Source organism: Camelina sativa, chromosome 20 (assembly GCF_030686135.1).
Source record: "Camelina sativa cultivar CO46 ecotype springtype chromosome 20, ASM3068613v1".
NCBI classification, from domain to species: Eukaryota; Viridiplantae; Streptophyta; class Magnoliopsida; order Brassicales; family Brassicaceae; genus Camelina; species Camelina sativa.
In genome coordinates this window covers 11,425,016-11,451,285 of record NC_141899.1, presented here as the reverse complement: position 1 = coordinate 11,451,285, position 26,270 = coordinate 11,425,016, and the positions used below count along the sequence as shown (strand labels likewise).

Below are 26,270 nucleotides of genomic sequence, written 5' to 3'. Positions count from 1 at the left end.
AGAATAAGAATAATAGATGATCAACGAAAGTTAATTATTAAAAAATATTTAGAAAGCTTGGGATATATATTTTTAAAAAGTTTACCAAACGTTAAATCAACTCTCCGAAACTTTCACGAGTAAGATTCTTTTGGTCTTCAAGTGATATTCCTAATGGCTATAAATCTTACGAGGAGCAAAATGCTCCAATACGTACTAGGAGACATCAAGGCTCCATTCTATGGATTGGGTATCCCATCAGTCGCTGACGATTAAATCATATTTTTTGTGGACGTTGATTATATAATTCGTATAGAATTATTCGCAAAAAAAAAATTATATTGTCTACGTGTGTTTGGGAGTATATATGATAAAGATATAGATAAATGAGGTAAGGACGAAGAAGATGTCGTTGGTCATTGACCAAGTGGAAAAGGTGAAGTCGTGAGTGATATCTGTTTGGTGGATAGATTCGGACAGGGCTCCACGGACCACTGTTATGGAGACGTTCGTCATACATCACAAATTCATGTCCCTTTGTTTTTCCTTTTCCCTAAAGAAATACATGAAAAGAACTTATCATTTTTATATTAAACCAATATATGTGTAAATATATAAGTAACAAAATCAATACAAATTAAATTAATATTGGATTAATAAATATCTCGATGCTCGATATATCAGGATAAATTGAAAAATCTATCTATATATATAAAGTTAACTTTGCTCACTTCTCCTTCCTCCACATCAGCTTCCACCTAATCATTTTTTTCATAAAAAATATTATTTTTAATATTTATTTATTGCATATTTATTATTTATAATTAATAATAGTAAAAAATAAATAAAAAAATTAACTAAATTAATTAAATCACATCATTACTTATTAATGTGATTCATAGAAAAAAATGCCAAATTTATTTACTAATTATATATGGTTGACGGATTAAAAAAACTGAAAAAGTTAACGGCGGCGGCGGGTTTGAGAGAGGCTCAAAAGGAAAAATGGTACATATTAGGGTTTGAGAGAGGCTTAAAAACTTTTATTTGTACTTGGTGTCTTTTTTGGGCCACTTTTGGGCCTTGACTATTGGTGTAGAAAAAGGCTTCAGCTTTACGTCTACTAAATAAAGTGGAATCTTCAAAGTCAAACAGTGTCGGATTTGCTTTTGGCATGGCATGATGACATGTATAATATGTGTGATGTGTAATAACTAAACAGGATGACATGTTTTTGGCATGGCACGATTTGTTTTTGGCATGGCATGATGACATATGTAATAACTAGACCTCACCTTTAAGCTTTTTTGGTTTGGTGGAAGAGGGAACTGATTTCGGAGGACTCGCTGTGAACACCGGTAAATAATTGTAGGCACCTAAAAAAAGAAGACGAAAATGTTCCCAGCGAAAATAATAGGGTAATCTACATATATAAAGTTAACTTTGCTCACTTCTCCTTCCTCCACATTAGCTTCCACCTAATCATTTTTTTTTTTGCGTAAAAAATATTATTTTAAATATTCATTCATTGCATATTTATTATTTATTATTAATAATAAAAATAAATAAAAAACAAATTAACTAAAATTAATTCACATCATTACTTATTGATGTGATTCATAGAAAAAAATGCCAAATTTATTTACTAATCATATTGGGTTGACGGATTGAAAAAACTGAAAAAGTTAACGGCGGCGGCGGGTTTATCTATCCAAAAAGAAGAATGGTACATATTAGGGTTTGAGGGAAGCTTAAAAACTTTTATTTGTACTTGATGTCTTTTCTGAGCCACTTTTGGGCCTTGACTATTGGTGTAGAAAAAGACTTCAGCTTTACATCTACTAAATAAAGTGGAATCTTCAAAGTCAAACAGTGCCGGATTTTTTTTGGCATGACATGATGACATGTATAATAACATGTGTAATGTATAATAACTACACATGATGATATGTTTTTTGCATGGCATGAATTATTTTTGGCATGGCATGATGACATGTGTAATAACTAGATCCCACCTTTAAGCTTTTTTGGCTTGGTGGAAGAGGGAACTGATTTCGGAGGACTCGCTGGGAACATCGGTAAATAATTGTAGGCACCTAAAAAAAGGAGACGAAAATGTTCCCAGCGAAAATAATAAGGTAATCTATATATATAAAGTTAACTTTGCTCACTTCTCCTTTCTCCACATCAGCTTCCACCTAATCATTTTTTTGCATAAAAAATATTATTTTTAATATTCATTCATTGCATATTTACTATTTATAATTAATAATAGTAAAAAAATAAATAAAAAATGAATTAACTAAAATTAATTAAATTTAAAATAGTTTAAATAATAATATAATATTTTAGTAAATAATAAAATTAATAATTATCTAAAAATGAATTAAGTAAAATAAATGAAAATTTTAAAATATTAAAAATAAAACTATAAATTTGTTTTAGTAATAATGTTATTATTAAAATTTTATAACCAAAAATGATTATATTCCAAAATTTAGAATGGGTTAATGAGTTTTAGAATGTAAGTAAGAATTTAATGCATGGTGGAGTAAAAAAACAAGTTATGTAATTGTATTTATAAAAATCTAAACATGTGCAGGAGGTAAGTCCATTTGCAGAAGGCACCATCACACCCGGGATCGAGTCCCGGTTCCTACGAATGTAGGAATTTGGCTAATAGGCTGGCCAGTTGTGGCCCAATGGTTGACAAAAAAAAAAATCTAAACATGTAAATAAAATTGAAGTGAAACATTAGTTTCTAAGAAACATATACCATAAAGATTTATTATTAAATTTTACTTATAAGATAGAAAATATTAATTACTTAACTTAACTTAAATTAAAAGTTTTGATCTAAAACAAAGACATTGTAAGAGGCACACTTTTTTTTGGGAAACATATGAAAAAGAATTTTGAAAAGATAATCTATCTAAAAAAACAAAATCAATGGTCAGGAAATATAGAAAAAATGATATGTAAGGCATTACAAAAAGTGGCATGTGATTTGTGTAGCATATCTCATAACGTATATTATCAACTGGAGCTACAATTTTATAACATGATACAAAACATATATAACAAATATAACATATATATATATTATCAAATGCTTTTAACCCAAAACATTGGCAAAAACAACATATTTAAAGTACACTATGTTTTTTTTAGAAGAGGAAGCTGGGGTTGCATCACAAAATTAACATCTGTAAATAACATATGAGATTTTAGAAAATATGTAACTTGGATTAGTGAATAGATATTCATTATGGGGTTTAAACATTTCATCATTTAAGCATTCTTGACTTACTCGGAAATTCTATTATGGCAGATGATGCATTTGGACAACCTCATTGTAGCGACATAACACTAAAATTGTTTCTGAAACTTTGTATATTCGCATTTAATGTAGGATATCGATATGTTGAAATGGTCTCTATAATTAGGTCAACGATCGTCATTGACGTTAGAACTTTTAAAATTATGTTTTCATGAGATATGAATATGGAATGAATTCTTTTAAAGATAAAAGGTCACAAGATTGTCAACAATATTATTGCGACAGTAGACAATATATGTTATATATAGATTAGTAAAATAAGTACGACACTTATAGATATTTATCTTTTAATCTTCAAATTATATTCATATTTAATGATTCTTACTGATATAAATTTTAACTAAAATCGCAAATAAATATAACAAAGAAATATTATCTTCAAAAATATAGGGGGGTTTTCAAAAATACCTCTTTTTCTATGTCACTTTTCAAAAATACCATTTCATGATGTCTATTTTCAAAAATACCCCTTTTCAATATATAAAATGACAAAATTATAAATCCTAAACCCCTAATACTATAAACCCTATCCCTTAAAAACTATACCCTAAATGTAAATTGGAAACCCAAACCTAAAAAAAAAATCTAAAAATTAATTTAACATGGTGTAATTGTGTAAAAAAGGGCAAAAATGAAAATGTATAAAATAATGGACATTTTTGAAAATGGATATGCCAAAAAGAGTATTTCTAACAAATTGTCAAAAATATATATGTTGTATATCACTGAGTAAAGTAAGTTTAGTATTTATATAAATTTATACTCAAAAGTTGGAAAGATTATATTTGAGCTTAAGAATTTCTATTGATAAGAAATATTTAAAATTAAAATCCCGCGCGTGCGCGGGTACAAATTCTAGTATCTTTATATAGTAAACCTTTTTCAAAAACAAATCATCTACCACAAATATTTTTAGAAATGTGTATCGATGATCTATGGCAATAAGGCAATAAGTATGGTGATTGAACCTCCAAAACATTTTTATAAAATCTCTCAAAATTGTGTAAAATAATAACTAAGAACTAGATTTTATAATCATTTTTGTAAATCCTTTCAATTTTTTTTATAAAACTCTATAAAAAAAAATATAACTGAAAATGAACAACATTTGATAGTAAATATTAAAAAGAGTATATTTGAAATTCCCCAATCAAACTTCCACTATGTGGCATACCTGCAGCTTACATATTTTAATTTACCGTGGTGGAAAGATGAATATCCAGCCCATGCTGAAACGGGTTTTATGAGCCCACCGACCATTCCACATTAACAGACATCACCACCTATTAGCACAAACTACACCAAGTCCTCTATAATGTTTTATTTATTGTCGTGATAGTGTATGAATTTAAACTCGTGTACAATTTAAATATCTTGAAATAATTTATAGTAAAGTGACCGATACATTTATTGATATTCAATTCATTCTATACGGTTATGTTGTATATTTGTGATCTATGTGTTTAGCTAGTCTCCGGCCATAACACCTGGTTATAAGAGAATATCGTGAAATTAGATTATGTGGTTGAGGATCACGAGGCTCCCACGGCCCAACCAATCACATCGACTCAACTATATATCTCGAATCTGTCGTGGTTTGCCACCATTGGAAAATTCAATATTTCTTTTGTCCAGAAAAATCAAATGTTGTTATCTCTTGAAAAATTCCACGTATAGCTTAAGTTTACACTTCACCTAATCTTTCCTTCTTTTTTTCCTATCAAACAAACCTTAATAACAAAAGCATTGAAACATAGGAGATCCTGAGTTTTAAGATAATACTTTCAGCTATTTGTATATATTAAAACAAAAGATGCGATGTTTTAAGGAAAAATCAAATCCAACAATATATGAAAAGAGAAATGAACAGTGGTATGATTCCATAATATAAAGAATATATAAGTTGTCCATACTAAATTATTTCGCCGTGCCCAAATAAATCATAGCCACCAAAATTGGCACCACTTGGTCGTTCCTCTTTATTCCATTCTCCTCATTATTCTTTCACTAGAAGAAATCTTGATTTATTTACGTATAATAAGTAATATTTACAGTTACTGTGTAACAAAGGCATGGAAATGTGATTTCAATTTATTTAACAATTTACCAAGACAAACATATAAAATTATATAGTGTATACGTCGTCTGTCATGCTAGCTAGCTATATCATTTCCATTATCATTATTAATTCCGCCATTTGTTTTTTTGTAGTCTAATACCAAAATCTCTCATCTCTCTAATTAATCATTACTAGTAATTTACAATGTAATGCATGCAAATAAAATGGAGTACGTCATATGATATAATAATACGTACGTAACATATATAATATAAGTATAACATACAAAAGGTACTCGGTCTAGATGACTAATTAGGACGAGTAATATTAATTCCTTCACTTTGAAGTTGCTTTTGTTGGTAGGCAGCAACTAATTAAAACTAATAAAACTATGCTTATCAAAGTCACAGAATCACCTAGAACAATATTGTCATCATTCATTACCATCGTCAAATTCAAACTAAAAAAGATGTCAACAGATTAATATTTGAATACCCATTTGAATATTTGAATATAACAAAACTTTTATCATATTTATTCCAGTAATTTTCCTCACTAAAGAATATATATTTGACAATACCATCTTCTCCTTCATGCTCATCTCGTGTCCTCTCTTCTCTCTCTCTTTCTCACAACCTCAATACCAACAAAAATAAAATAAAAACAAAGAGGAGAGCAAATTCTCAGTCTCTTCTTTCTCCATAACAATGGCTGCCTATGGAAGCTTTCACCGAATATTCGAGAACCCAAGACAAAACAACTCTACAAAGTCGCTTCTTGATACTCTCTCCTCTACTTCACCTTGGAACCCAAGCAAAGGGCTCCACCTCACCACCGACCACCACGACGAAACGCCGCCTCCGTTTACAGAGATATTCGGTGAGCTTCATTTCAGGGAAACATCCCACTCTTCTTACGAGAAAAACTCGACCGAGAACAGCAGTCTACAGCTGTGTACTGAAGGTCTAGGGTCAGAGAGCTATTACGGCTTGGAAGACGAAAAAGTCAACGGTAAAGGAGAAGAAGAAGTTGATGACGAGATGATTCAAGTGAAGGGTAAAGATGAGGGAAGCAGCTATGAAGAAGAGTGGGAACCACGAGGGAAGGAACGTAGAGAGTATCCTCCGGCGATGACGAGGATGAGCTTCAAGACGTATAGGAAAGAAGGGAGGCTTGTGTTGGAAGAAGTTAGGATTCCGAGGAGAGAGTTTCTACGAGCCAGCCGTGAAGATGGTCGACTCAAGTTGAAGTTGGTTCAACCTGAGGATGACGACCATGACGAATTAGAGGAAGAAAATGAAAAAGATAAGCATGAAGAAGAGCAATAATTTTTGCGATTTCTCACAGGATTTTATCCCTTTATTCCGCAAGATCAAAATGTAAAAGCTTCTTTATGCGGTTTTGTAGTTAAAATCATGCTTTCGTTGCTCAATTATTTAGCCGAGTTTTTATTTACTACTACTCTAACCCTTCTACAATCTAGTTCTACCAATGGCAAGAACTTTTTATCATCATGAAGAAGTTAGATATACTTTTGTGATCCATGAAGAATAATTTTTGAAGTAATAACAAAATATGGAAATAAGATGCATTCAAATTTTGTTCTTGGCCACATAAAAAGAAGTTAGTATATTAAAGCCAAACCTCTTAAAATATAATGTCGTCATATTAAACTAAATATTTTTTTTTTTGATAATATTGTGAATAATTAACTAAAATTTTTGAATTTGTACAAACTAAAAAAAGTAAAATAATCAGTTTTTGTAACACAAATATTATTTTCAGAGTCAACGCAGAACGTGTAGTGAAAAGGTTTTTTGGCTGTCGATTCATGATAACCAAATGTAAACGTGTGTACCAGAATGAAGTTTTTGTTTTTGTTTTTTGTAAATGAAAAATGATCGTAACAGAGGCCCAGAGATGAGGTTGATGTTGTAAATAAAAGCCCAAATGCTGAATGATTTATTTGAATGTTACCAATTTGTTTATTTTTGTAAAGTGCTGTTTAAAATTAATCAAGTCAATAGATGATAGTCTTCTTTTGTGTCCTCAGGTCGTCTGGAGTAAGATAAACATATTTCCTAGAAATGATGATTACTTGTCGCCAAAAGATGAAACATATAAAGACAGAAACTGTAACTCATATACAGGTCTAGCGATAAGCTAATTGTTATTTTAATCCTGTTTGACATTTTCTCATATAACAAGAAAAAGATAAAACATATACCAAAAAATGATTATTTATTGTCTTTTTTTATATGTTAAAAAAATGTTTGATTTTTGTTTTCATTTTGAGAATTTGTTACTAATACTCTTTCTTTGATATCCTTTTTTAATAATACCCTCTTTCATGATCATTTTTAATTATACTCTTCCATTATTTTTTAAAGACATTTTTGCCCTTGTTTTATAATTATACCTTCGCCGTCGACCTACTTCGTCTTCGTCTTCGTCTCTTCTTCTCTCCTTCTCCGGTCGGATCTCTCCTCCGCCGTTATCATTGTTTTTCCCATCGTCTTCGTCTTCGTCTCTTCTTCTCCCATCGTATTGAGCAATTGAATTTTTAGGTCTTATAAAGCAAATCTCTCCTCCGCCGTTATAAATTGAATTTTTTTAGGTCTTAATCACTTGCTCTTTTAGATCTGTTCGTGATAATAAAGTCTTTTTCTCCCATCGTGTAAGCTTGTTTCTGTATTTTTGTTTTGATTTCAATTTCAATTTTGTGTTAGCTATTAGATTGTTGTTTCGATTTCAAATTAGATGTCAGAATTTTTTTAGGTCTTAACACTTGCTCTTTTAGATCTGTTCGTGATAATAATGTCCTTTATTAGATCTTTGGACATCTACTGTTATTCTTTGATATAGTTGTTCGGATCTCTCTTCTTTTAATGTAGTTTTATTGGTTTGTTTTCTCAGGATTTGTTTGGGTGTACAAATGATTGAATTGTATTCAGTATGTGGTTTGTGGAAGTTGAACAACAACATTCATTGGGAATTTGAGATGGATAATGAAAGGGGAGCTTCTTTGATTAACATTGATGAGAATACTAGATTTAGTGAGTTGGTAAAAATTCTATTAGAAGATTTTGACATTGATATTCAGGCACAATGTTTAAAGCTTAGTTATTCATTGCTTGCTAAGTCTTCTACTATAGGTAGTATTCCTATCTTTATTAGAAATGATAGGCAGCTTGAAGCTTTTAAACTCAAATATGCACAAAGTAGAGGAGTTCTTCATCTATGTTTTACTGTTGAGGATTTTTGTGAGATTGTAGAGCAGGTAGTTTTAGTAAACTCATTCTCTTGTTCTTTCTAATATTGTTTTAGAAAAGTAACTAATTTGAGGAATGTTTCTTTATCAGGGTCAACCTAGCTCTACTCCTTTTATTGAGAGTGTTACTGCTGTTACTCAGGTAACTTTCTACTTTAGAATTTTAAATTATTTATTGCTTACAAAACCTTATAAAAATCTTTGAAAACACTTGTAAAACGTTTTAAATACTTTACAAATCCTTTCAGGATCAAACAAGCTCAAATTTGTTAGTTGGGAATGCTATTGATGTTTATACTCATACTCAGGTAATTTACTGCCTTTTCAACCCGTTTTAAAAACCTTTGAAAACAGTTGTAAACCTTATTAAATCCTCTGAAATCACTTGTAAAATCTTTTAAAAAACCATTGATTTGTACTTTCAGGGTCAACCAATACCAAATCCATATGTCGAGAGTGATCCTCCTGCTGCTTCTTCAAGTCAACATACTGGCACTTCTGTTGATTTTACTGCTACTCATTCTCAGGTAACTTACATTTAAACACTTTAAAAAACCTTTTGAAAACGGTTGTAAACCTTATTAAATCCTTTGAAATAACTTGTAAAACCTTTTAAATAACTTGTAAAACCTTTTAAAAAACCATTGATTTGTACTTTCAGGGTCAACCAATACCAAATCCATATGTCGAGGGTGTTCCTCGTTTTTATTGTTCTCCTGTTGCTTCTTCAAGTCAATATTCTGGCAATTCTGATGATTTTACTTCTACTCATACTCAGGTAACTTACATTTAATCACTTTAAAAAACCTTTTGAAAACGGTTGTAAACCTTATTAAATCCTTTGAAATAACTTGTAAAACCTTTTAAATAACTTGTAAAACCTTTTAAATAACTTGTAAAACCTTTTAAATAACTTGTAAAACCTTTTAAATAACCATTGATTTGTACTTTCAGGATCAACCAATACCAAATCCATATGTCGAGGGTGTTCCTCGTAACATGACAACCTCTGTTGGGTATCCATCTGGTTCTTCACACTCAACTGGTCTAATCGATGTTGATTCACTGTTTTGTGGAAAGTTATTCAAAGACAAAACAGAAATGAGAAGTCAGATGCGGATGTATGCAGTCAAGCATAGTTTTGAGTTTCATACTTTTAAGTCAGACAACAAGAGGTATGTTCTTAAATGTATTGATGAAAAATGTAGTTGGAGGCTACGTGCAACTAAGGCTAAAGCATCAGATAGCTTTGTTGTTCGAAAGTATATTAGTCAGCACAGCTGTGACTCTGCTTTAAGGAATGTTAGTCATCGCCAAGCATCTGCAATGATGGGAGAAAAAGACTTTATTATCTGCAGACTGGCTTTCTACGAAATCTTCTCTAGCAATATCTCCATCAACATTTTGTTTGCCAGCCTGCCACAAAACAAAAGAACATATAACAACATCATTTTTAAGGTTTTACATTCTGTTTCAAAAGGGTTTTAAAAGGTTTAAGTCACTATGGTTGCCCTTTAATCAGTGTTATGCTGTAAATCCGTTAAAAACACTTTTTAAACAGAAAAACTTTTAAAATAGATACTGACCTCTTCATTTATAACCTCTTCATTTCTATTCTGTCCATCTTCATCTTCGTGAGACTGCAAAGGGAAAAGAAAAAAAAGAACCTCAGTTTAAAGAGTTTAGTGTCCAATATATGCGAAAAGGTGCGATCTTGTAATCTTACTCCTTTATCCTTATCTTCCCCTGATATGGTTTTGACAGCTTCTTCAATGGCTTCTAGTCTTTTGTTGAAGTCATCTAACATAAAGAGGATTATGTCAAGTTTTTCTGAATCTGACAAATTTTTCTCCATTTTCTCTTGTTTCTCAAAGACTGGCAATTTTTCCCCCATTTTGTCACCCAACTCTCCCAAAGCATAGTAAATATCAACTAATCTAGAAGACCATTCTTCTTTCTTCAACCTATAGCCTTTCATAACCAAGCCAATAACTTCTTCAAAATCATTGTCATCTTTATCAACCAAATGCTTATATTCTTGTGGATCTCCAATTATTGTTTTGACTTCAACCTACAAAAATAATCAAAATCCATCAAAACAAAACTCATCAAATATAGATAACCAATGAATAATCAAAACTACACTTTTAATAGAATTCAAAACTTACACAAGTTGCTTTCTTAATAGCTTCAACAATATCATCAAACTTTGTATATCGACTTGATTGCCAGTTGAGAATCAGTGGATAAAATGTTCTGGAAAAATTACATCTTCTCGCAAATGTATCACCAAAAATTGGAACAGTACTCAAGGCCCATATATATAATGCCATGGGAAATCCCTTGACACTATACTGACCTTTTGACCAAGAATCTTTATCGAATTTCTGAATGCATGTGGCGAGAATGTTATACGCTTCCTTGCCCCATGGTTGGGCTGTATACATCTCGAAATCCGATGCATGCTTAAGCCTAGACAGAGGTATCTTCTCTAATGAATATGGTGTCATCAAAATACCTTCTGTTAATACCACTGCAGCGAGGCATTCCTTTTCCTTGTCATCCAAAGGTTCTTCACCCTCTTCCGGTTCATTAAATAGTCGATATTGAAGTTGAGTTAAAGTGTAATCTCCTCTCACCGCCCAAGAATATGGTTCACTAATTGGATCTTTGCTTGGTTCTCTATGAATAGGTTCGCATTGAATCCCTATGTTTAATAAAACAATGATGTTAGTTTGTTCAAACTTGCCTACTATAAACTGTTTCTAAAACCCTTTTAAATCCCTTTTAAAAGAGTTTTAAAAAGGTTTTAAAACTTCTAAAACGGGAAAACCCCTTTTACAATAGTTTTAAAAGGTTTTAAAAAGGTTTTAAAACCCTTTTAAAACCCTTTTACAATAGTTTAAAAGGTTTTAAAAAGGTTTTAAAACTTTTAAAACTTTTAAAACTTTTAAAACCCCTTTACAATATAAACCCTTTTACAATATAAATTGTTTGTATTAAAAGGTTTAAAAGGTTTTAAAAAGGTTTTAAAACCCTTTTAAAACCCTTTTACAATAGTTTAAAAGGTTATAAAAAAGTTTTAAAACTTTTAAAACTTTTAAAACGGGAAGAACCCTTTTACAATAGAGTTTTAAAAGTGTTTTAAAAGAGTTTAAAAGAGTTTTAAAAGAGTTTTAAAAGGGTTTAAAACTTCTAAAACGGGAAAACCCCTTTACAATATAAACCCTTTTACAATATAAATTGTTTCTAAAACCCTTTTAAATCCCTTTTAAAAGAGTTTTAAAAGGGTTTTAAAACTTCTAAAACGGGAAAACCCCTTTTACAATAGTTTTAAAAGGTTTTAAAAAGATTTTAAAACCCTTTTAAAACCCTTTTACAATAGTTTAAAAGGTTTTAAAAAGGTTTTCAAACTTTTAAAACTTTTAAAACGGGAAGAACCCTTTTACAATAGAGTTTTAAAAGTGTTTTAAAAGAGTTTAAAAGAGTTTTAAAAGAGTTTTAAAAGGGTTTTAACGGGCTTTTAACAATTTTAAAGTTTAAAGGGGTTTTAAAAGGTTTTAAAAGGGGTTAAAAAGGGTTTTTAAAAGGGTTTTAAAACTATTGCAAACACTTTATAATTACCTGTTGTAAGGAAGAACTCTCTCAAGGAGAACCGAAGAGGTTGCATGTCCACTGTAAACCATAAGTTTCTCCCTCTTGTCTTCAGCCTTCTCAGCATCAAGTAGTGGAATATTTTCCCAGAAAATTTGATGTCTCTGGCTGAAAGTTCGATGATGTGCCCAAGGAAGGAAGATTGAAGCTTCGTGAAAGATGCTTTTCCTAATGCATGTTTAACTTTGGCAACTAGGCTTAAGTCCGAATGTTGACATATGTTTGCTCCAACAATTGGTTCTAAACCCATACCATATGTTGGTTCTGGTAGTGCAAGGGGTTCAAAATCACTTGATGCCATCTGTTAAAGAAACACACTTAATTAGACTTTTCAACGGATTAACAAGAGTTTTAAAAGGGTTTTTAAAAATCAACATCACACGTTATCGATCTGAAGTCATCTTATCAACACACTTTATCAACATAATTCAACTACGACCGATCTAAAAATTGATATCAAATAGTTTAACAGGGACTTTCTAAAATCCAAGAGATAACAAAAATCCAAATTTACAAGTCTTTACTAATTTCAAATCCATATCAAACACAATTATCGATCTGGAATGCATCAGATCTGAATCTAGATCGATATCAAAGAAACTGAAGGGGCTATTAAAAACTGTTTTAAAAGAATATAAATCCAAATTTAAAAGAGTTTACATATTCCAAATTGATATCAAAGAAATCTAAAAGCCCTAAATTTAACAAAGCGATAGTCCAAATTGATAAACCCAGAAAGAAACAAAGAAAGAATGAACCTGCCTGCGATAGAACCAGAATCAATGTCGGGAATTACGTGTACGAGAGACGAAAGCGCAGAATCGCCGCGAAGAAGGATCGAGAATCGCCATGAAGAAGGATCGAGAATCGCCGTGAAGAAGGATCGAGAATCGCTGCGAAGAATCGCCGATGAACGAAGGAGAGAAGATCGTCGGTTGAGGAAAGAGAGAAGCACGGCGAAGTGGAGAGAAAATTAGGTTTCCTTCATTAAGGGTAAAAAAGTCTTTTTTACCAGAAAAAATGGTACCCTTAAAAATGGACCCTTCCCAAAGGCATTTTTAAAAAGTGGAAAGAAAAAGAGGCATTTTTGCTTTTCTTCCTTTTATTTTTGTTAAAATGTTACTATCATTTTTTGTAGTTACCAACGTCTCATACAACTTGAATACATTTTTAATGCAAATTCGTTATTGGCAAAAAACCCCACGCTCACTCAATTTATTATAGAAAACTCCTCATGTAGACAGTTTTATATAAAGTAAGAAATATATTAAATCCTTTTATATTATTTTTGATAGTATGTGTTTGACTTATATTATTTTTTTACTTTAGTTTTTTCTTCTATCAAAGAAAATATTAGATCAAAATAATATTAACGAATTAATTTTCAAATTTGAAGGAAAAAATTTACAAACAAAAACATTATTAATCTGAACTAAGTAATGACCCGTGCTAATATACACATTTCAAATTTTTGAGGATGTTATTAACGTTCTAAGATATATTTTGATAAAGAGTATTAATACTAGTATACGAAAAAATATTCATAACGATGTGATTGTGTAAGAAAAAACTATTCGTGAAATGGATTAAAATATATATATGGTGAATATGAAAATAAATATTATCTGATCGAACAAAATCAGACAATTTGCAGAAAACATGATTATTATGTATAACTAATATCACACGTTAGTAGACACACACACCAATATTTTTTTTAATAATCATCACGTGTTATAAATGGGACACAAAAGCTCTAGAAACAGTAAAACGTTACGTAGCTAATTCGTATTAGGCTGGAACGGACCAAGTCTCAAATCTACGTTAGCCACAAGAAAAGACACCTCAAAAACTATCAGTACGATGACAATTCTGTCGTCGTTAAGAAATAAATGCGGAGATTTAATTCTTTCTTGTAATTATCTGTGGCTGATGGCTCCATCGATCGATTTGTTTTCTTTCTCCTCTAGACTTTTCCTTAAGAAAAACTAAAGAAGTCTACGGGTTGACGAAAAAAAAAAAAAAGTCTACGGGTTGTCAAAACTTCCACCAGTTTTTATAATTCTACTTTTTATATCCAAAACTTACAAATTAACTATATAAAACTAAAAATAATAAATTTTCTAAGTAAAACTTTAAAGATAAACTAAAACTTATACTCGTCGTTGCAAGGTTTTCATTTAGCAAATACAATATTGATCTACAAAAACCGAAACAGACATAGATGATTAATATACATTCACCAAGTTTTGTAGTATGTTGATAAATCTTTTGGTTTTGGGTTCTTCTTTATTGATTCTTTATATCCGTGAATGTATATTAATTGGTGGTGCTTGTCGTAAGTGGCTCGTGGGTAGCATTTAAACACATGAGTTGGTGCTTCTGTCTACCTAGTGATCGAGCACCTTTTCCCAAACCAAACAAAATTAAATGACAACCAAAAGTGGTAGTTTGCCAAATTAACTTGTTTCAAATTGCATTTTGACAATTCTATATTAATAGAAGCAACCTCATTTAGGAAAAGTCTCGAGTTGACTCGTTTCTCAAGTATAAGTTGAGATTAATCAAGGTCGCAACAACACTTAAAAGCGAATTATTTGATGGGGACCCCGTGCACCTAACAACCCATGACGGTGATTATCTAACTACTGTATATTGGTTTATATTAGTAATTTAAGAGAGACCCCTAGTGATAGGTTAGATGACCCCTAAGGCATCTTTAAAGGGATAACTTTTTTTTTGTGTTCTTAGATTAAACATATTAGGAAAATAATCTAAGATCAGTTGTTAAGAACTTTTGCTAAAAAGTTAGTTATAGAGAGAACATGTTTAAGATCATAAGATTTAATTTTTTAGAAGTTGTTGCATATAACATTTGACGTAGGCAGCAGAAGAACCAAGTTTGTTTTGACGTCTACAAAAGTTGATATACTGAGAATAAGAGTACGCAAAGCATAGTAAAGGAGTAGTAACCTGAGGCTCTGAAAACTTGATACCGGGTATGGAAGCAAGTCCGACGAGATCATGATCAAGCCTTCGCATAACAATGATCTCTCTGGCCATAAACTTAACACTCTCTAAATCGCTAAGATCAAACCGAACTCTTTTAAGCGCAACAATCTTGTTATTAAGAAGATCACGAGCCTTGTATACACTGCTATATGTACCTTGTCCAATCTGCATCCACACAAGAAGCATTGAAGCAAGACATTCATGAAACAAGTTCATTTCATCAAAACAGAACAGATCGAAAAGACAAAAAAAAAGAAACAACAGCTTACTTACTTTCTCCAGTTTCTCAAAGGTACTTGCACGTCGTGGAGTCCAATTCACAAGTGCCTCACCAGCAACTGAGACTAACCAAGCTGGCCATCCTGCAGCCAATTCAGCCTCCTTTGAAACGGTTTCAACACAGGGACGAATCAAAACACTAGGCTCTCTCTTCAATTCCTCAGTAGGAGGATGAACATCATCTTCATCTGCATCAGTATCACCAATCTCAGAAATCTCCAGATGTTGTTTCTCAGAAAACCTACTTGAACTAAACTTGTCAGATTCAATCAACATAACTTTATTCAACCGATCTTGTTCCTCTTTAGTCTGGCTAGAATCATCAATCCTAGATGAAGTGATCCTCGAAGAACGTTTCTCTAATGGTTCTTTCCATGGTGGATTCTTCTTTGGAGACTTCCTCTTAGAGATTATACAACCCATGATAGAGAAGAAGTATCAACAACAAACAACAACAGCTCAGAATCTAAATCCCTAATTCATCATCCATAACAAAGACAACAACTTCAACGGCTCAACGAGACTCAATTTCACCATCCCTGAACACACACACAAAGCAATAAAAATCAAAACTTTGATGTCAAATTCAAACTCAATCAAGAGAGAAGATTGAACCCGATTAAGCAGAAGGTACAAGCTCAAGAATCCAAATTCATACACTGTAGAAGAACCCTAGTTGTTCCTCCAAATAGCAAACAAAGACAACACCTTTTGGGGGAGAGACAACGATCTTGATTGCAAAGACTTTAATAAACAGAACTGAAAGCAAAACCCATGAAAGAGGGAACTCGAATCAAGAGAGCAAGTGATGACTTTTTGGCGGAGACAGTGGGCTTAGACGAGGAGACAGAGGAGATGAGATCGGCATAATATCAAAGAGAAGAAATTGAAATCGCCCGTTTCGCCGTTTGGGAGAGAACAAAATAACCCGAAGAAGATGAAACAAGATTAATCTCTCGACGACCAAAATTTTGTTTCCAGTTAAATTTGAACACGTCACACAAGAACATAACAAATAACAGTTCTCAAATAAGATCAGTTTTTCTGATCTAAGCCCAATTTCTATTTTTTTCCAAATAAAATAAGCCGAGGAACACCCACCAAGTTATGCCTATAAAGATGGCCTAAGAGCATAATTATTGGGAGGCTGTTATAATGGAGGTTCTTAAATTTTTTATGAATTAATTGTGTATTGTTTTGAATATAAGGACCCATGATCTCTTAAATAAAATTTTCTCTTCCATTGGTAGATTCTTATTTTCGGTATCTTATTTTTGAAAATATTGTTTTTTAAATTTAAAAATTTTAAATAGAATAGAAGTGGTATAAATGTGTAAACATTTAAAATTTTATAAAATTAGAAAATATTGCATTTTAATTAATTTTCAAACATACAAAACATAATAAAAACATTAATACATATTACAACAGAAGTACAATACATAAATGGAGAGAATGATTAATTTTAATAGGGGTGGGCATTTAAACCAAACCGACCCAAACCAACCGAACTCAAACTGACCCAAACCAAACTCAATCCTACAATCCAACCATTCGGTTATGTTTTTTCTCAACCCAAATAGTTCGGTTTAAAACCGAACCAAACCAATAACCCAATATGTTTCTTAAATTAATTAATAATATTATTAAAATTATAATATGTGATTTTATCTATTACCACTTGCATTTGGTTTCTATATTACTTTATTTTAAATTTTCTAATAAAATTTACTAAATATAAATATAGATTTTATTATATTTAATATTAGGTATTAATTTAATTTTCTATTTTTTTCTAATTTATTTGATTACTTAACTATTCTAAAACCATAATCAAATTTATTTTGTTACATTAACTGATTTTTAAACCGAATTAAAACCGAACCAAACTAAAACCAAACTAAACTGAACCAAACCAAACGTAAACCGACCCAAAGACAAACCAAACTAAACTAATTTCGGTTGAGTTTGGCTAGAGTTTTACTAAAACCGAATAAACCAAACCGAATCGAACCCGAACTTAAACCGAAATGCCCATCCCTAAATTTTAATATTGATTTGCTCTAAATTTTGCCCAAATATTCTCAACCAAATCATCTTGCAAGCATTTATTTTTTTCTCGATCACGAACATCCTTTCGATTCTTGAGCATAGTAGTGACACATGAAGGCCTGGGTGTTGGAAGCATGTAGTCAACTTCTGAAGCTCTACTTGACTCCATTTGTGCGAATTCAGTTTCATCAAACAGAGTATACCCATCTCGTTCGTCCTCTACTATCATATTGTGCAGTATGATACACGCTCTCATTATTTTCCCAATTTTTACCTTATCCCAAATAAGAACCGGATTTTTGACTATGGCAAATTGAGCTTGCAAAACTCCAAAAGCACTCTCTACATCTTTACGCACAGCTTCTTGTTGTCTTGCAAATAAAGAGGCTTTTGGAGTTTGTGGCAGTGGAATAAATTAGATAAAAGTATACCATTTTGGATAAATACCATCCGTCAGATAGTAAGTCAATTTATACTCATGTCCGTCAAAAAATGTGTGAGTACATGAGATATTTGTGTCACGGACTTGACAATATGTGGTACACAAAAATTGTAAGCAATATGTGGTAAAGTACAATGGCTTCACGGGAACATAGAGGGACTGTCACGGACTTGTCCTTTACGCTTCACGGGAACATGGAGGGACTGTCACGGAAATCCACTTCTTGGTCGACCTGATTCATAAAACAGAACATATTCAACTAACAAACTTGGTCGACCTGATTCATAAAACAGAACATATTCAACAAACAAACTTAATCCGATTCATAAAACAGAACATATTCTACTAACAAACTTAATCCGATTCATAAAACAGAACATATTCAACTAACAAAAGCATACATCTGATTCCTTGAACATAAGCATACATCTGATTCATGTTCCAAACACAAGATAGCATAGAACACTACAAACATAGTTAATAAAACACAAAGATTCAACCCGATGACATCAAATCATTAATTAATTTTTCCTTAAGGGCTTTTTCAGTTTCAGTAAGTGAATCCTTTTTAGCAATGAGAGCTTCAAGCATCACATGTAAGCTATGTTCCTTTTTCATAGCAAACTCCTTCTCCTTCAAAGCGAAATCCGCTTACTTCATCACATACATCCGCGTAACACGTTCCAGCTGAAACTCCAAGAAAGCTTTTCCATCCTCCTCCATAGCCGGTTTAGCCTTCCCCTTTGCAGCCTTTGCAGCATTTGCAGCCTTAACACCAGGAGGATGGGGCTGTGGTTCATCTTCAACATCAATCACAGGTTGTGCGGACACATCCTCACCCACCACCCTTCCCCTTTTCACTCCATTAACTTTAGATGATGTGCTAGCACACCATTTCTGATTATATCTTAACTCTCGCCAAGCATGCTCCAAGGTAAACCTCTGATTCTGATCATTGAAGTAAATTTAGTGTGCTAGCTTCATCATATCATCTTCGTTTTGTCCACTAGACTTCTCCCTTGTTGCAGCTTCGAAACAACCAACAAACTTGCACACCAAGTTGTTTATCCTCCCCCACCTCTGTTTACAATGACGAGCCTCTCTTTTTGGCTGACCTTCAGTATTCAGACATTCCGCATAGTAATCCGCAATCCTCTCCTAAAATGCTCCACGTCTTTGCTCATTGGATCTGATCGGATCCTTGCTAGTGTTAAGCCATGCGCTAACAAGCATGACATCATCAGAAGGTAACCATGCATTCCTTGACTTCCGGTTTTCTAGAGGAGATGCAGGTTCAGATGGAGCCTCCGAACATGGACTCTCACAATGAGTGTATTCGAGGTTTTGGGTTTCAAGTTGACTGGCTAACAGATTGAAGAAGCTTGGGGGCGGACGATATGGATTCATGGAGTCGTCTGAATCCATATCGTGTGTTAAAAGGATATTGAAGAAGAAGTTTTTACGGTTAATAGTGTGGTGTGTGTTTACTTGGTGTTTTTACTATGAGGATCAAGTCTTTCAATTTATAATGTTAGTTAGATGAATTTAACTTTCACAACTAGTTGCTTTAAATTTTGTATTTATGTTTTAACCTACACTACAACAACCACACAATAAACATCTTCACAACCATAACACAAACCATCATAGTTAAATTTTGATGTAGACCTCTCTAATAGGCAAGTACTAAACATATTAATAACAACCAACAAACAAAGCAATATCATCAATGTGAGACTCGACTCTTACCTAAAATAACACCAAATTAAATGAAGAAAAAGAGGACGATGCTAAAATACCTTCCTTCATAGCCGAACAGGTAGCAGACTCTATACTCATGCACTTCCATCAATCCATTTGTCCCCATTTAACCTCAAAACAAAATAGAGACATATATCACAATCCGCAAATTACAATGAATATCAAACAAGGCCAATATACTTTGTTTTCTACAATCTAAATCGAACAATAACAATATACTTTGTTTTCTACAATCATGTCTAACCAACACAAAAGATCATTTATCAATCGGTACACAAACACAATCACACCAATAACAGAACACAAGCAGACCACAAACTGAACACACCAAAACGGAACACAAACACACATAATCAGAACACTAACAAACCAAAAAACTGAACACAAACAGACCAAATCGGATCACATGATTCTCAAGAACCCTAATCCCAATTTAAGCATCACTTATCAATCGGTACACAACACACCAATTCGGAACAAAAACAGACCAAATCGGAACACAAAGAACCAAGAACCCTAATCCGTGTAAACCATCAATTATAAATCAGAAAACAAACACACAAAGAATCCAATTTTTGAACAAACATCAAAAACTCTAATTTGCGATCCAAAATCAAATAAACCTAACTGTAAACCTAATCTTACAATTGAACTGAGAAACTTACACTCTCAATCGGATTGATTCCAGCATTGAATCGCCTTCCCCTTTGCAGCGCCTCCAATACAACCTCCACGACGATTCACTTCGCCGCCGCTACAGTCGCCTCCACCAAGATCTCAGCCGTGTCAAATCGCCTCCGACCAAACACGAGACTGATTCTATAACCTCCGATTAAAGCAGACATCCTTTGTCGGATCAAGACTTCGATCGCGAGTGAAGGAGAGAAAGGGAGAAAGAGAGAAAGGGAGAAAGAGAGAAAGTGAGAAACAAAAAAATGGTGGTCTGCATCCTAATTTTTTTTATCCTTTTGTATTTTACAGCCCAACCACTGAAATAAGGACACATAGCGTCCCTTAAAACCGAGTTCAGACTGTTAAATAAGAGGCTCCCTTCAATTTTTTCTTTTCTTCTGATTTAATTTCTTCCTACTAAATTCTAACAACCCCACTAACAACCCCTGATGGAGAAGGTCTAAGGCCCTAAACTATATATTTATATGTTCCCTATTAAATTCAGTACTAGTGATGCTCTACTAGTCATGGAGACGAACCTCACCTTGGTGTCCTTTATTTTCCGAACTGGTACATGGGTTCCATATCTAGAATTCCGAACACTTAATTCGTTATATAGTTTTTTAAAAATTTTAAATATCAGTTTACTTAGAGTACCACAAAGCTAGTTGATATGGGAAGCTCCTGCTCTTAATCTTAAAAAGTTATAGGCACAAATTTATCATCATCTTGTAATTAACTCCGAAATATGTGACGTGGAAATTTTCCGAATCTCTTGAAACATGGGGCATATAGTCTGATGGTTATATCGGTGTCACAATCTAGTAGTATATACATGGGTGAGTTGTTCACGAAGGAAAAAAAAAAGAAGCTAAAATATCAATACAGTTACATTCAAATATCTCCAAAATGTACACTTTATTTGATTTTCGGATCTGTGGTACAAAGTATCACGGTATGTATAAAGGTCATGTAGTGTAATCATACTCGATAATTAAATTTTGGAAAGTAATTTGCAACTATAAGATAATGCATGTACCAAGATAACTAACTTGCAAATGGCCGAACTTATGTCATGAATTAACGAAAATACCCCACAGCCAAGTCTTCTTCATCTCTTTGAACATGTTACATATACACTTAAGTCTGTATATGTAAATAAATTAAGTGTTATCTGAAATTTCTAACGAGAATTGTTACATGTACTTCAATTTTACAACTACATACCTCCCAAAATAGTTCGATTTTTTTTGTTAGGTCAAATATAGTTTCTTCTTTAACATCATACTTTTATAATATTACGCAGAAACTAGATAACAACCTGCACTATGTGCGGGATAAATCTATGTAGATAAAATTAATATTAATTATAAGTAAAGTTATTTTTGAGGATCTAAAATTTGTTTGTGTAAAAACAAAATATATAATCCATGAGAATATGTTTAGATCAAACTACTATGTATGAACTTAATATATAATCCGCTCTCTCTTCAATCTATGCAAGATTTTTTTTTTTGTTTGATTTTTTTGTGTAAGTATATGTTTCATGGAATAATATACCAATGGTTTTAAATAAGTTAATTGCCTGTGATAATTTAATTTTGGAAAATTAAATATGTGAATAGTAATCAGTTGTTTTAATAGGTGAATAAATTTGGGTTTTGAAAATGTTTTAGATCCAATAATGTTATAATAATTATATATGTTATAAGAATGACTAAAATATATTTTTAAATTGAAATGTTTGATTTTTTTAATTAATTGAAAATGAATATTCCTTAATTATATAATAGCAATTATGTGTAAATATCCATAAAAATGAGGGCAATAAATTCATTGATGTCTCGAGCTCTCTAACGACGACACATCAGCATTTTCTTGAAAATGCTTCTCAATTAATATATAGGGGATAATAATGATTATTGTGATAATTTAATTTTGGAAAATTAAATATGTGAATAGTAATCAGTTATTTTAATAGGTGAATAAATTTGGGTTTTGAAAATGTTTTAGATCCAATAATGTTATAATAATTATATATGTTATAAAAATGACTAAAATATATTTTAAAATTGAAATGTTTGATGTTTTTAATTAATTGAAAAGGAATATTCCTTAATTATCTAAAAGCAATTATGTGTAAATATCCATAAAAATGAGGGCAATAAATTCATTGATGTCTCGAGCTCCCTAACGACAACACATCAGCATTTTTTTGAAAATGCTTCTCTATTAATATATAGGGGATAATAATGATTATTGTGATAATTTAGTTTTGGAAAATTAAATATGTGAATAGTAATCAGTTATTTTAATAGGTGAATAAATTTTTTTTTTGAAAATGTTTTAGATCCAATAATGTTATAATAATTATATATGTTATAAAAATGACTAAAATATATTTTAAAATTGAAATGTTTGATTTTTTTAATTAATTAAAAAAGAATATTCCTTAATTATTTAATAGCAATTATGTGCAAATTATACTAAATAAAAGTAGGAGCTATAAGCTTCTTAAGGTGTCCAAATAGGATTTTAAACAACCAATAAAGATTAGCCATCTCAGTAATTAACAATTTTTTAAATTTCCAGAATTTCCTATATTAAGAATTATTTTAAAGAACCTATCATGATTTGACATGTTATTTATTAACATTTTCTAAGTTTCCAGAATTTTAAATTTATGGAAATAAAAGAACTATGTACAACATCCCACATCGGCTATAAATTTTTTAGACAATAGCTGAGAACCATTATAAATAAGACTAATATGCTTTCAACTATGAATGAGCATGAAGCTTGATTTACCAGACATCCAAGTTTTAAAATTTTTAAAATTTAAAATATTATAATTATCTATACTAATAAAAGTTGGAGCTATAAGCTTCTTACGACGTCCACATAGGATTTTAAACAATCTATCGAGATTTGACATGTCACTGATTAACATTTTTAAAATTTACAGGATTTTCTATATTAAAATTTTTAAAATGACCAACCATTATCAGATATAATATTTAACATTTTTAAAATTATGTAAATTTTTTTAATATGAAAAAACTTATAAATAAGTGTATGTACAACATCCCACATTGGATATAAAATTTTTAGAACTGGGTGAGAACCACTATAAATAAGACTAATATGACGAACACACTTTTTATTAGCTATACATGTGTTCATATTACTTTCTTTGCAAGTAATTTGCAATTTTATAGTATTAAGATTTTGGTTCAAGAAGTTTCAATACATGTGGATCTTAAACCGAATAAGTATACATGTGAAAATATCAATAATTGAGTGCATGTGGTGACTATGCTGATCCATGAAATTTTATGAGAAAATAAGCAATGATTTTGGTCTTGGAGTTTGATGGGTTAACAAATTATTAAGTGGAAGAATGTGAGAAAGCAGATTACGAAGAGGAAGAAGAAGAGTATAACGAAGAATCAGACGGTAAAAGTAATAATGAAAATTTGACAATAAAAATGACGAGAAAGAATATAAAAAGTAAGAAAACAATGGAAAAAAACACGAAAACAGAGATGGTGTTGTCAATTAAATATGAGAAAACAAGATTAATTCATGATTCAAAAAGTGTTTTGTTTGTTTGGCCGTGAAAAAAATGGTTTAGTATATGCAAGGTCACCAGTTCGAATGTCTGATCTGCCTCTCCTGGACGTCCAGTTAAATCCATGATTCTTTTGATCAGATTAGATTTTTTAGCACAACTGATTTTTATATTTTTAAAAATTTTGGTGTATCGTAAATAAAAGTTTGGCCTTAATAGTAATTTAAAATTTTCTATAAGATAATATTTCATATCTGTCATCAATAATATATAATTTTCACCAAAATATATCAAATAAACCCACGCGCAGCATGGGTTCAAAACCTAGTATCTATAAAAATAAGGGCAATAAATTTATTGATGTCTCGAACTCTCTAACAACAACATATCAACATTTTCTTGAAAATGTTTCTCTATTAATATATAGGGAATATATAAGGGATATATCTTCTCTAACCCTATAAAGTATGATTAATCTGAGTTTGCTTTTAAAAAAATACTATTTTCTAAAATTGGTAAGCCCAAATTAAGGAAAAGAAAAAAAATACTTTTTACGAGCCCAAAAAAAATACTATTTTCTAAAGATAGAAACTAAGGAAAAGAGACCGAAACTTGACGTCAAGACGAAGGCTTGACTTGTTCAATACACGTACGTCGACGTACGTGGCTCGTAAAAAGTTTACTAAACAGTAAACACAATAACGAAAGTAATCAAACCCACACACACAAAAAAGAACATCGTTGTCGTTACCAATCTCTCGTACAGTGAGTTAAAAAAAAAAAAGAAAAAAATAGAAAAACGCGTAGAGAACTTTTCTCCTTTCACTCGGAGAAACCAATCTCTACTTCGACAACTTATTTAATGTCGATGAGTCCATGACATTTAAGTTAATAATTAATACAGCTAGCTGCAATTAATGTGTTCGCTATATCATACAGAAATGGCAGACGAGGTTACAACTGGGTTTCGCTTCTATCCCACGGAAGAAGAACTGGTTGCGTTCTACCTACGGAACCAGCTCGAAGGAAGGAGTGATGTATCAGTACACCGAGTCATTCCCGTTCTTGATGTCTTTGAGGTCGAGCCTAGTCATCTTCCAAGTACGTTTTACGTTAACCTCTCTCAGATTAATGTCGTCGCTATAAACTATTGCATCAGAATTCATCATTACGAAAGTAGAGTCATTAGGGCATAATAAAAGTTAGGTTTTCTAGCACGTAAACTTCTCCATTTTGATGTTCGGTTTTGTTGTTTTAGAAAATTGTTAACCGTATCTAGATCGGTTTAGTCGGTTTATTCAGATTGAACACATGACTATATATGGTACGTAGTGTTGGTTTATTATACTTACACTGTCTTGCAGATATGTCGGGAGAGAGATGTCGAGGAGACGTTGAGCAATGGTTCTTCTTCGTGCCAAGACAAGAACGCGAAGCTAGAGGAGGTAGACCGAGTAGAACCACTGGTTCAGGATACTGGAAAGCTACTGGATCACCTGGTCCAGTGTTTTCCAAAGACAACCGAATGATTGGAGTCAAGAAAACTATGGTTTTCTACACTGGAAAAGCACCAACCGGAAGAAAAACAAAATGGAAGATGAACGAGTACAAAGCCGTTGACGAAACAGTCAACGCTTCCACAGCTCCTCAGGTACTTTCACTTGCATATATATAAAAGTTTTCACTGAAAAGATTCTTGATTAAAGTTTGTAATTAACTTTTTGTTTTCTGGATTTCTTGAAATGTTTGTAGGTGAGACACGAGTTCAGTTTATGTCGTGTCTACGTAACAACAGGAAGCTCGAGAGCTTTTGATAGACGTCCTCCTGTGGGAGTTTTGCCGCCAGAGAGAATGCTTACAAGTGAGGTTGCAGTAGCTGGGACATCATCGTTTCGTGTCGAAAGCTCGCCGGAAACTTCGATTTCAGGTGGAGAACAACATGTTGATCTCTCTATGAATGTAGATTTGGTTGAAGGATTAACGGAACCAATTTGGGAATGGGAACAGCTGAGTTGGCCTTGAAGCTTATATAGATTGGCATTTATAATCAAGCAATGTTTGAATTGCTTATAGTTTCTGACCTGAAATATTATCTTCTCATTATTTTACCTTGTAATAACGTCATACTTTGAGCAAGAATAAATGACCCAAAAAGTTGCATTTGAGATGTTTCTCTAG

At 32.0% G+C, this 26,270-nt stretch overlaps 4 protein-coding genes and 1 long non-coding RNA gene across 6 annotated transcripts; 2 read left to right on the top strand and 3 right to left on the bottom strand.

The window, feature by feature from the left end:
* Positions 1-548: 548 nt before the first annotated feature.
* Positions 549-2,122, bottom strand: LOC147918722 (uncharacterized). The gene is made up of 3 exons (XR_015593146.1): positions 1,995-2,122; positions 1,275-1,457; positions 549-737 (listed from the first exon to the last, which is right to left on the bottom strand). It is a non-coding gene; the product is annotated as an uncharacterized LOC147918722 (long non-coding RNA).
* Positions 2,123-5,862: 3,740 nt separating this feature from the next.
* Positions 5,863-6,833, top strand: LOC104770572 (uncharacterized). Its single transcript, XM_010495021.3, has one exon. It carries the CDS (start codon positions 6,086-6,088, stop codon positions 6,704-6,706), a length of 621 nt encoding a protein of 206 aa, XP_010493323.1. The 5' UTR covers positions 5,863-6,085; the 3' UTR covers positions 6,707-6,833.
* A 2,930-nt stretch (positions 6,834-9,763) lies between these two features.
* Positions 9,764-12,620, bottom strand: LOC104772444 (uncharacterized). The gene is made up of 5 exons (XM_019241853.2): positions 12,274-12,620; positions 10,818-11,356; positions 10,376-10,720; positions 10,236-10,289; positions 9,764-10,065 (listed from the first exon to the last, which is right to left on the bottom strand). The coding sequence occupies exons 1-5, from the start codon at positions 12,602-12,604 to the stop codon at positions 9,943-9,945; spliced, it is 1,392 nt and encodes a 463-aa protein (XP_019097398.2). The 5' UTR covers positions 12,605-12,620; the 3' UTR covers positions 9,764-9,942.
* Positions 12,621-15,129: 2,509 nt separating this feature from the next.
* LOC104770571 (putative serine/threonine-protein kinase At1g54610) lies at positions 15,130-16,720 on the bottom strand. Of its 2 annotated transcripts, none has more exons than XM_010495019.3 (3): positions 16,253-16,720; positions 15,589-16,133; positions 15,130-15,480 (listed from the first exon to the last, which is right to left on the bottom strand). In XM_010495019.3, the coding sequence occupies exons 2-3, from the start codon at positions 16,015-16,017 to the stop codon at positions 15,148-15,150; spliced, it is 762 nt and encodes a 253-aa protein (XP_010493321.1). In that variant the 5' UTR covers positions 16,018-16,133; positions 16,253-16,720; the 3' UTR covers positions 15,130-15,147. The 2 variants fall into 2 exon arrangements, with proteins under 2 accessions (XP_010493321.1, XP_087361584.1); XM_087505458.1 differs by having other exon boundaries at positions 16,229-16,367.
* Positions 16,721-24,982: 8,262 nt separating this feature from the next.
* LOC104770570 (NAC domain-containing protein 90-like) lies at positions 24,983-26,257 on the top strand. The gene is made up of 3 exons (XM_010495018.3): positions 24,983-25,193; positions 25,457-25,743; positions 25,845-26,257. The coding sequence occupies exons 1-3, from the start codon at positions 25,010-25,012 to the stop codon at positions 26,112-26,114; spliced, it is 741 nt and encodes a 246-aa protein (XP_010493320.1). The 5' UTR covers positions 24,983-25,009; the 3' UTR covers positions 26,115-26,257.
* Positions 26,258-26,270: the final 13 nt, after the last annotated feature.

What these genes read in the sequence shown, in the direction of transcription:
- LOC104770572 (XM_010495021.3), top strand. Translation starts at nt 6,086, where the DNA reads ATGGCTGCCTATGGAAGCTTTCACCGAATATTCGAGAACCCAAGACAA.
- LOC104772444 (XM_019241853.2), bottom strand. Translation starts at nt 12,604, where the DNA reads ATGGCATCAAGTGATTTTGAACCCCTTGCACTACCAGAACCAACATAT. An exon ending in AGAGTTCTTCCTTACAACAG is followed by an intron (nt 11,357 to 12,273) that starts GTAATTATAAAG and finishes TATTAAACATAG; the next exon opens with GGATTCAATGCGAACCTATT. An exon ending in GGGAAGATAAGGATAAAGGA is followed by an intron (nt 10,290 to 10,375) that starts GTAAGATTACAA and finishes TTCCCTTTGCAG; the next exon opens with TCTCACGAAGATGAAGATGG.
- LOC104770571 (XM_010495019.3), bottom strand. Translation starts at nt 16,017, where the DNA reads ATGGGTTGTATAATCTCTAAGAGGAAGTCTCCAAAGAAGAATCCACCA. An exon ending in CCTTTGAGAAACTGGAGAAA is followed by an intron (nt 15,481 to 15,588) that starts GTAAGTAAGCTG and finishes GTGTGGATGCAG; the next exon opens with ATTGGACAAGGTACATATAG.
- LOC104770570 (XM_010495018.3), top strand. Translation starts at nt 25,010, where the DNA reads ATGTGTTCGCTATATCATACAGAAATGGCAGACGAGGTTACAACTGGG. An exon ending in CGAGCCTAGTCATCTTCCAA is followed by an intron (nt 25,194 to 25,456) that starts GTACGTTTTACG and finishes ACTGTCTTGCAG; the next exon opens with ATATGTCGGGAGAGAGATGT. An exon ending in ACGCTTCCACAGCTCCTCAG is followed by an intron (nt 25,744 to 25,844) that starts GTACTTTCACTT and finishes AAATGTTTGTAG; the next exon opens with GTGAGACACGAGTTCAGTTT.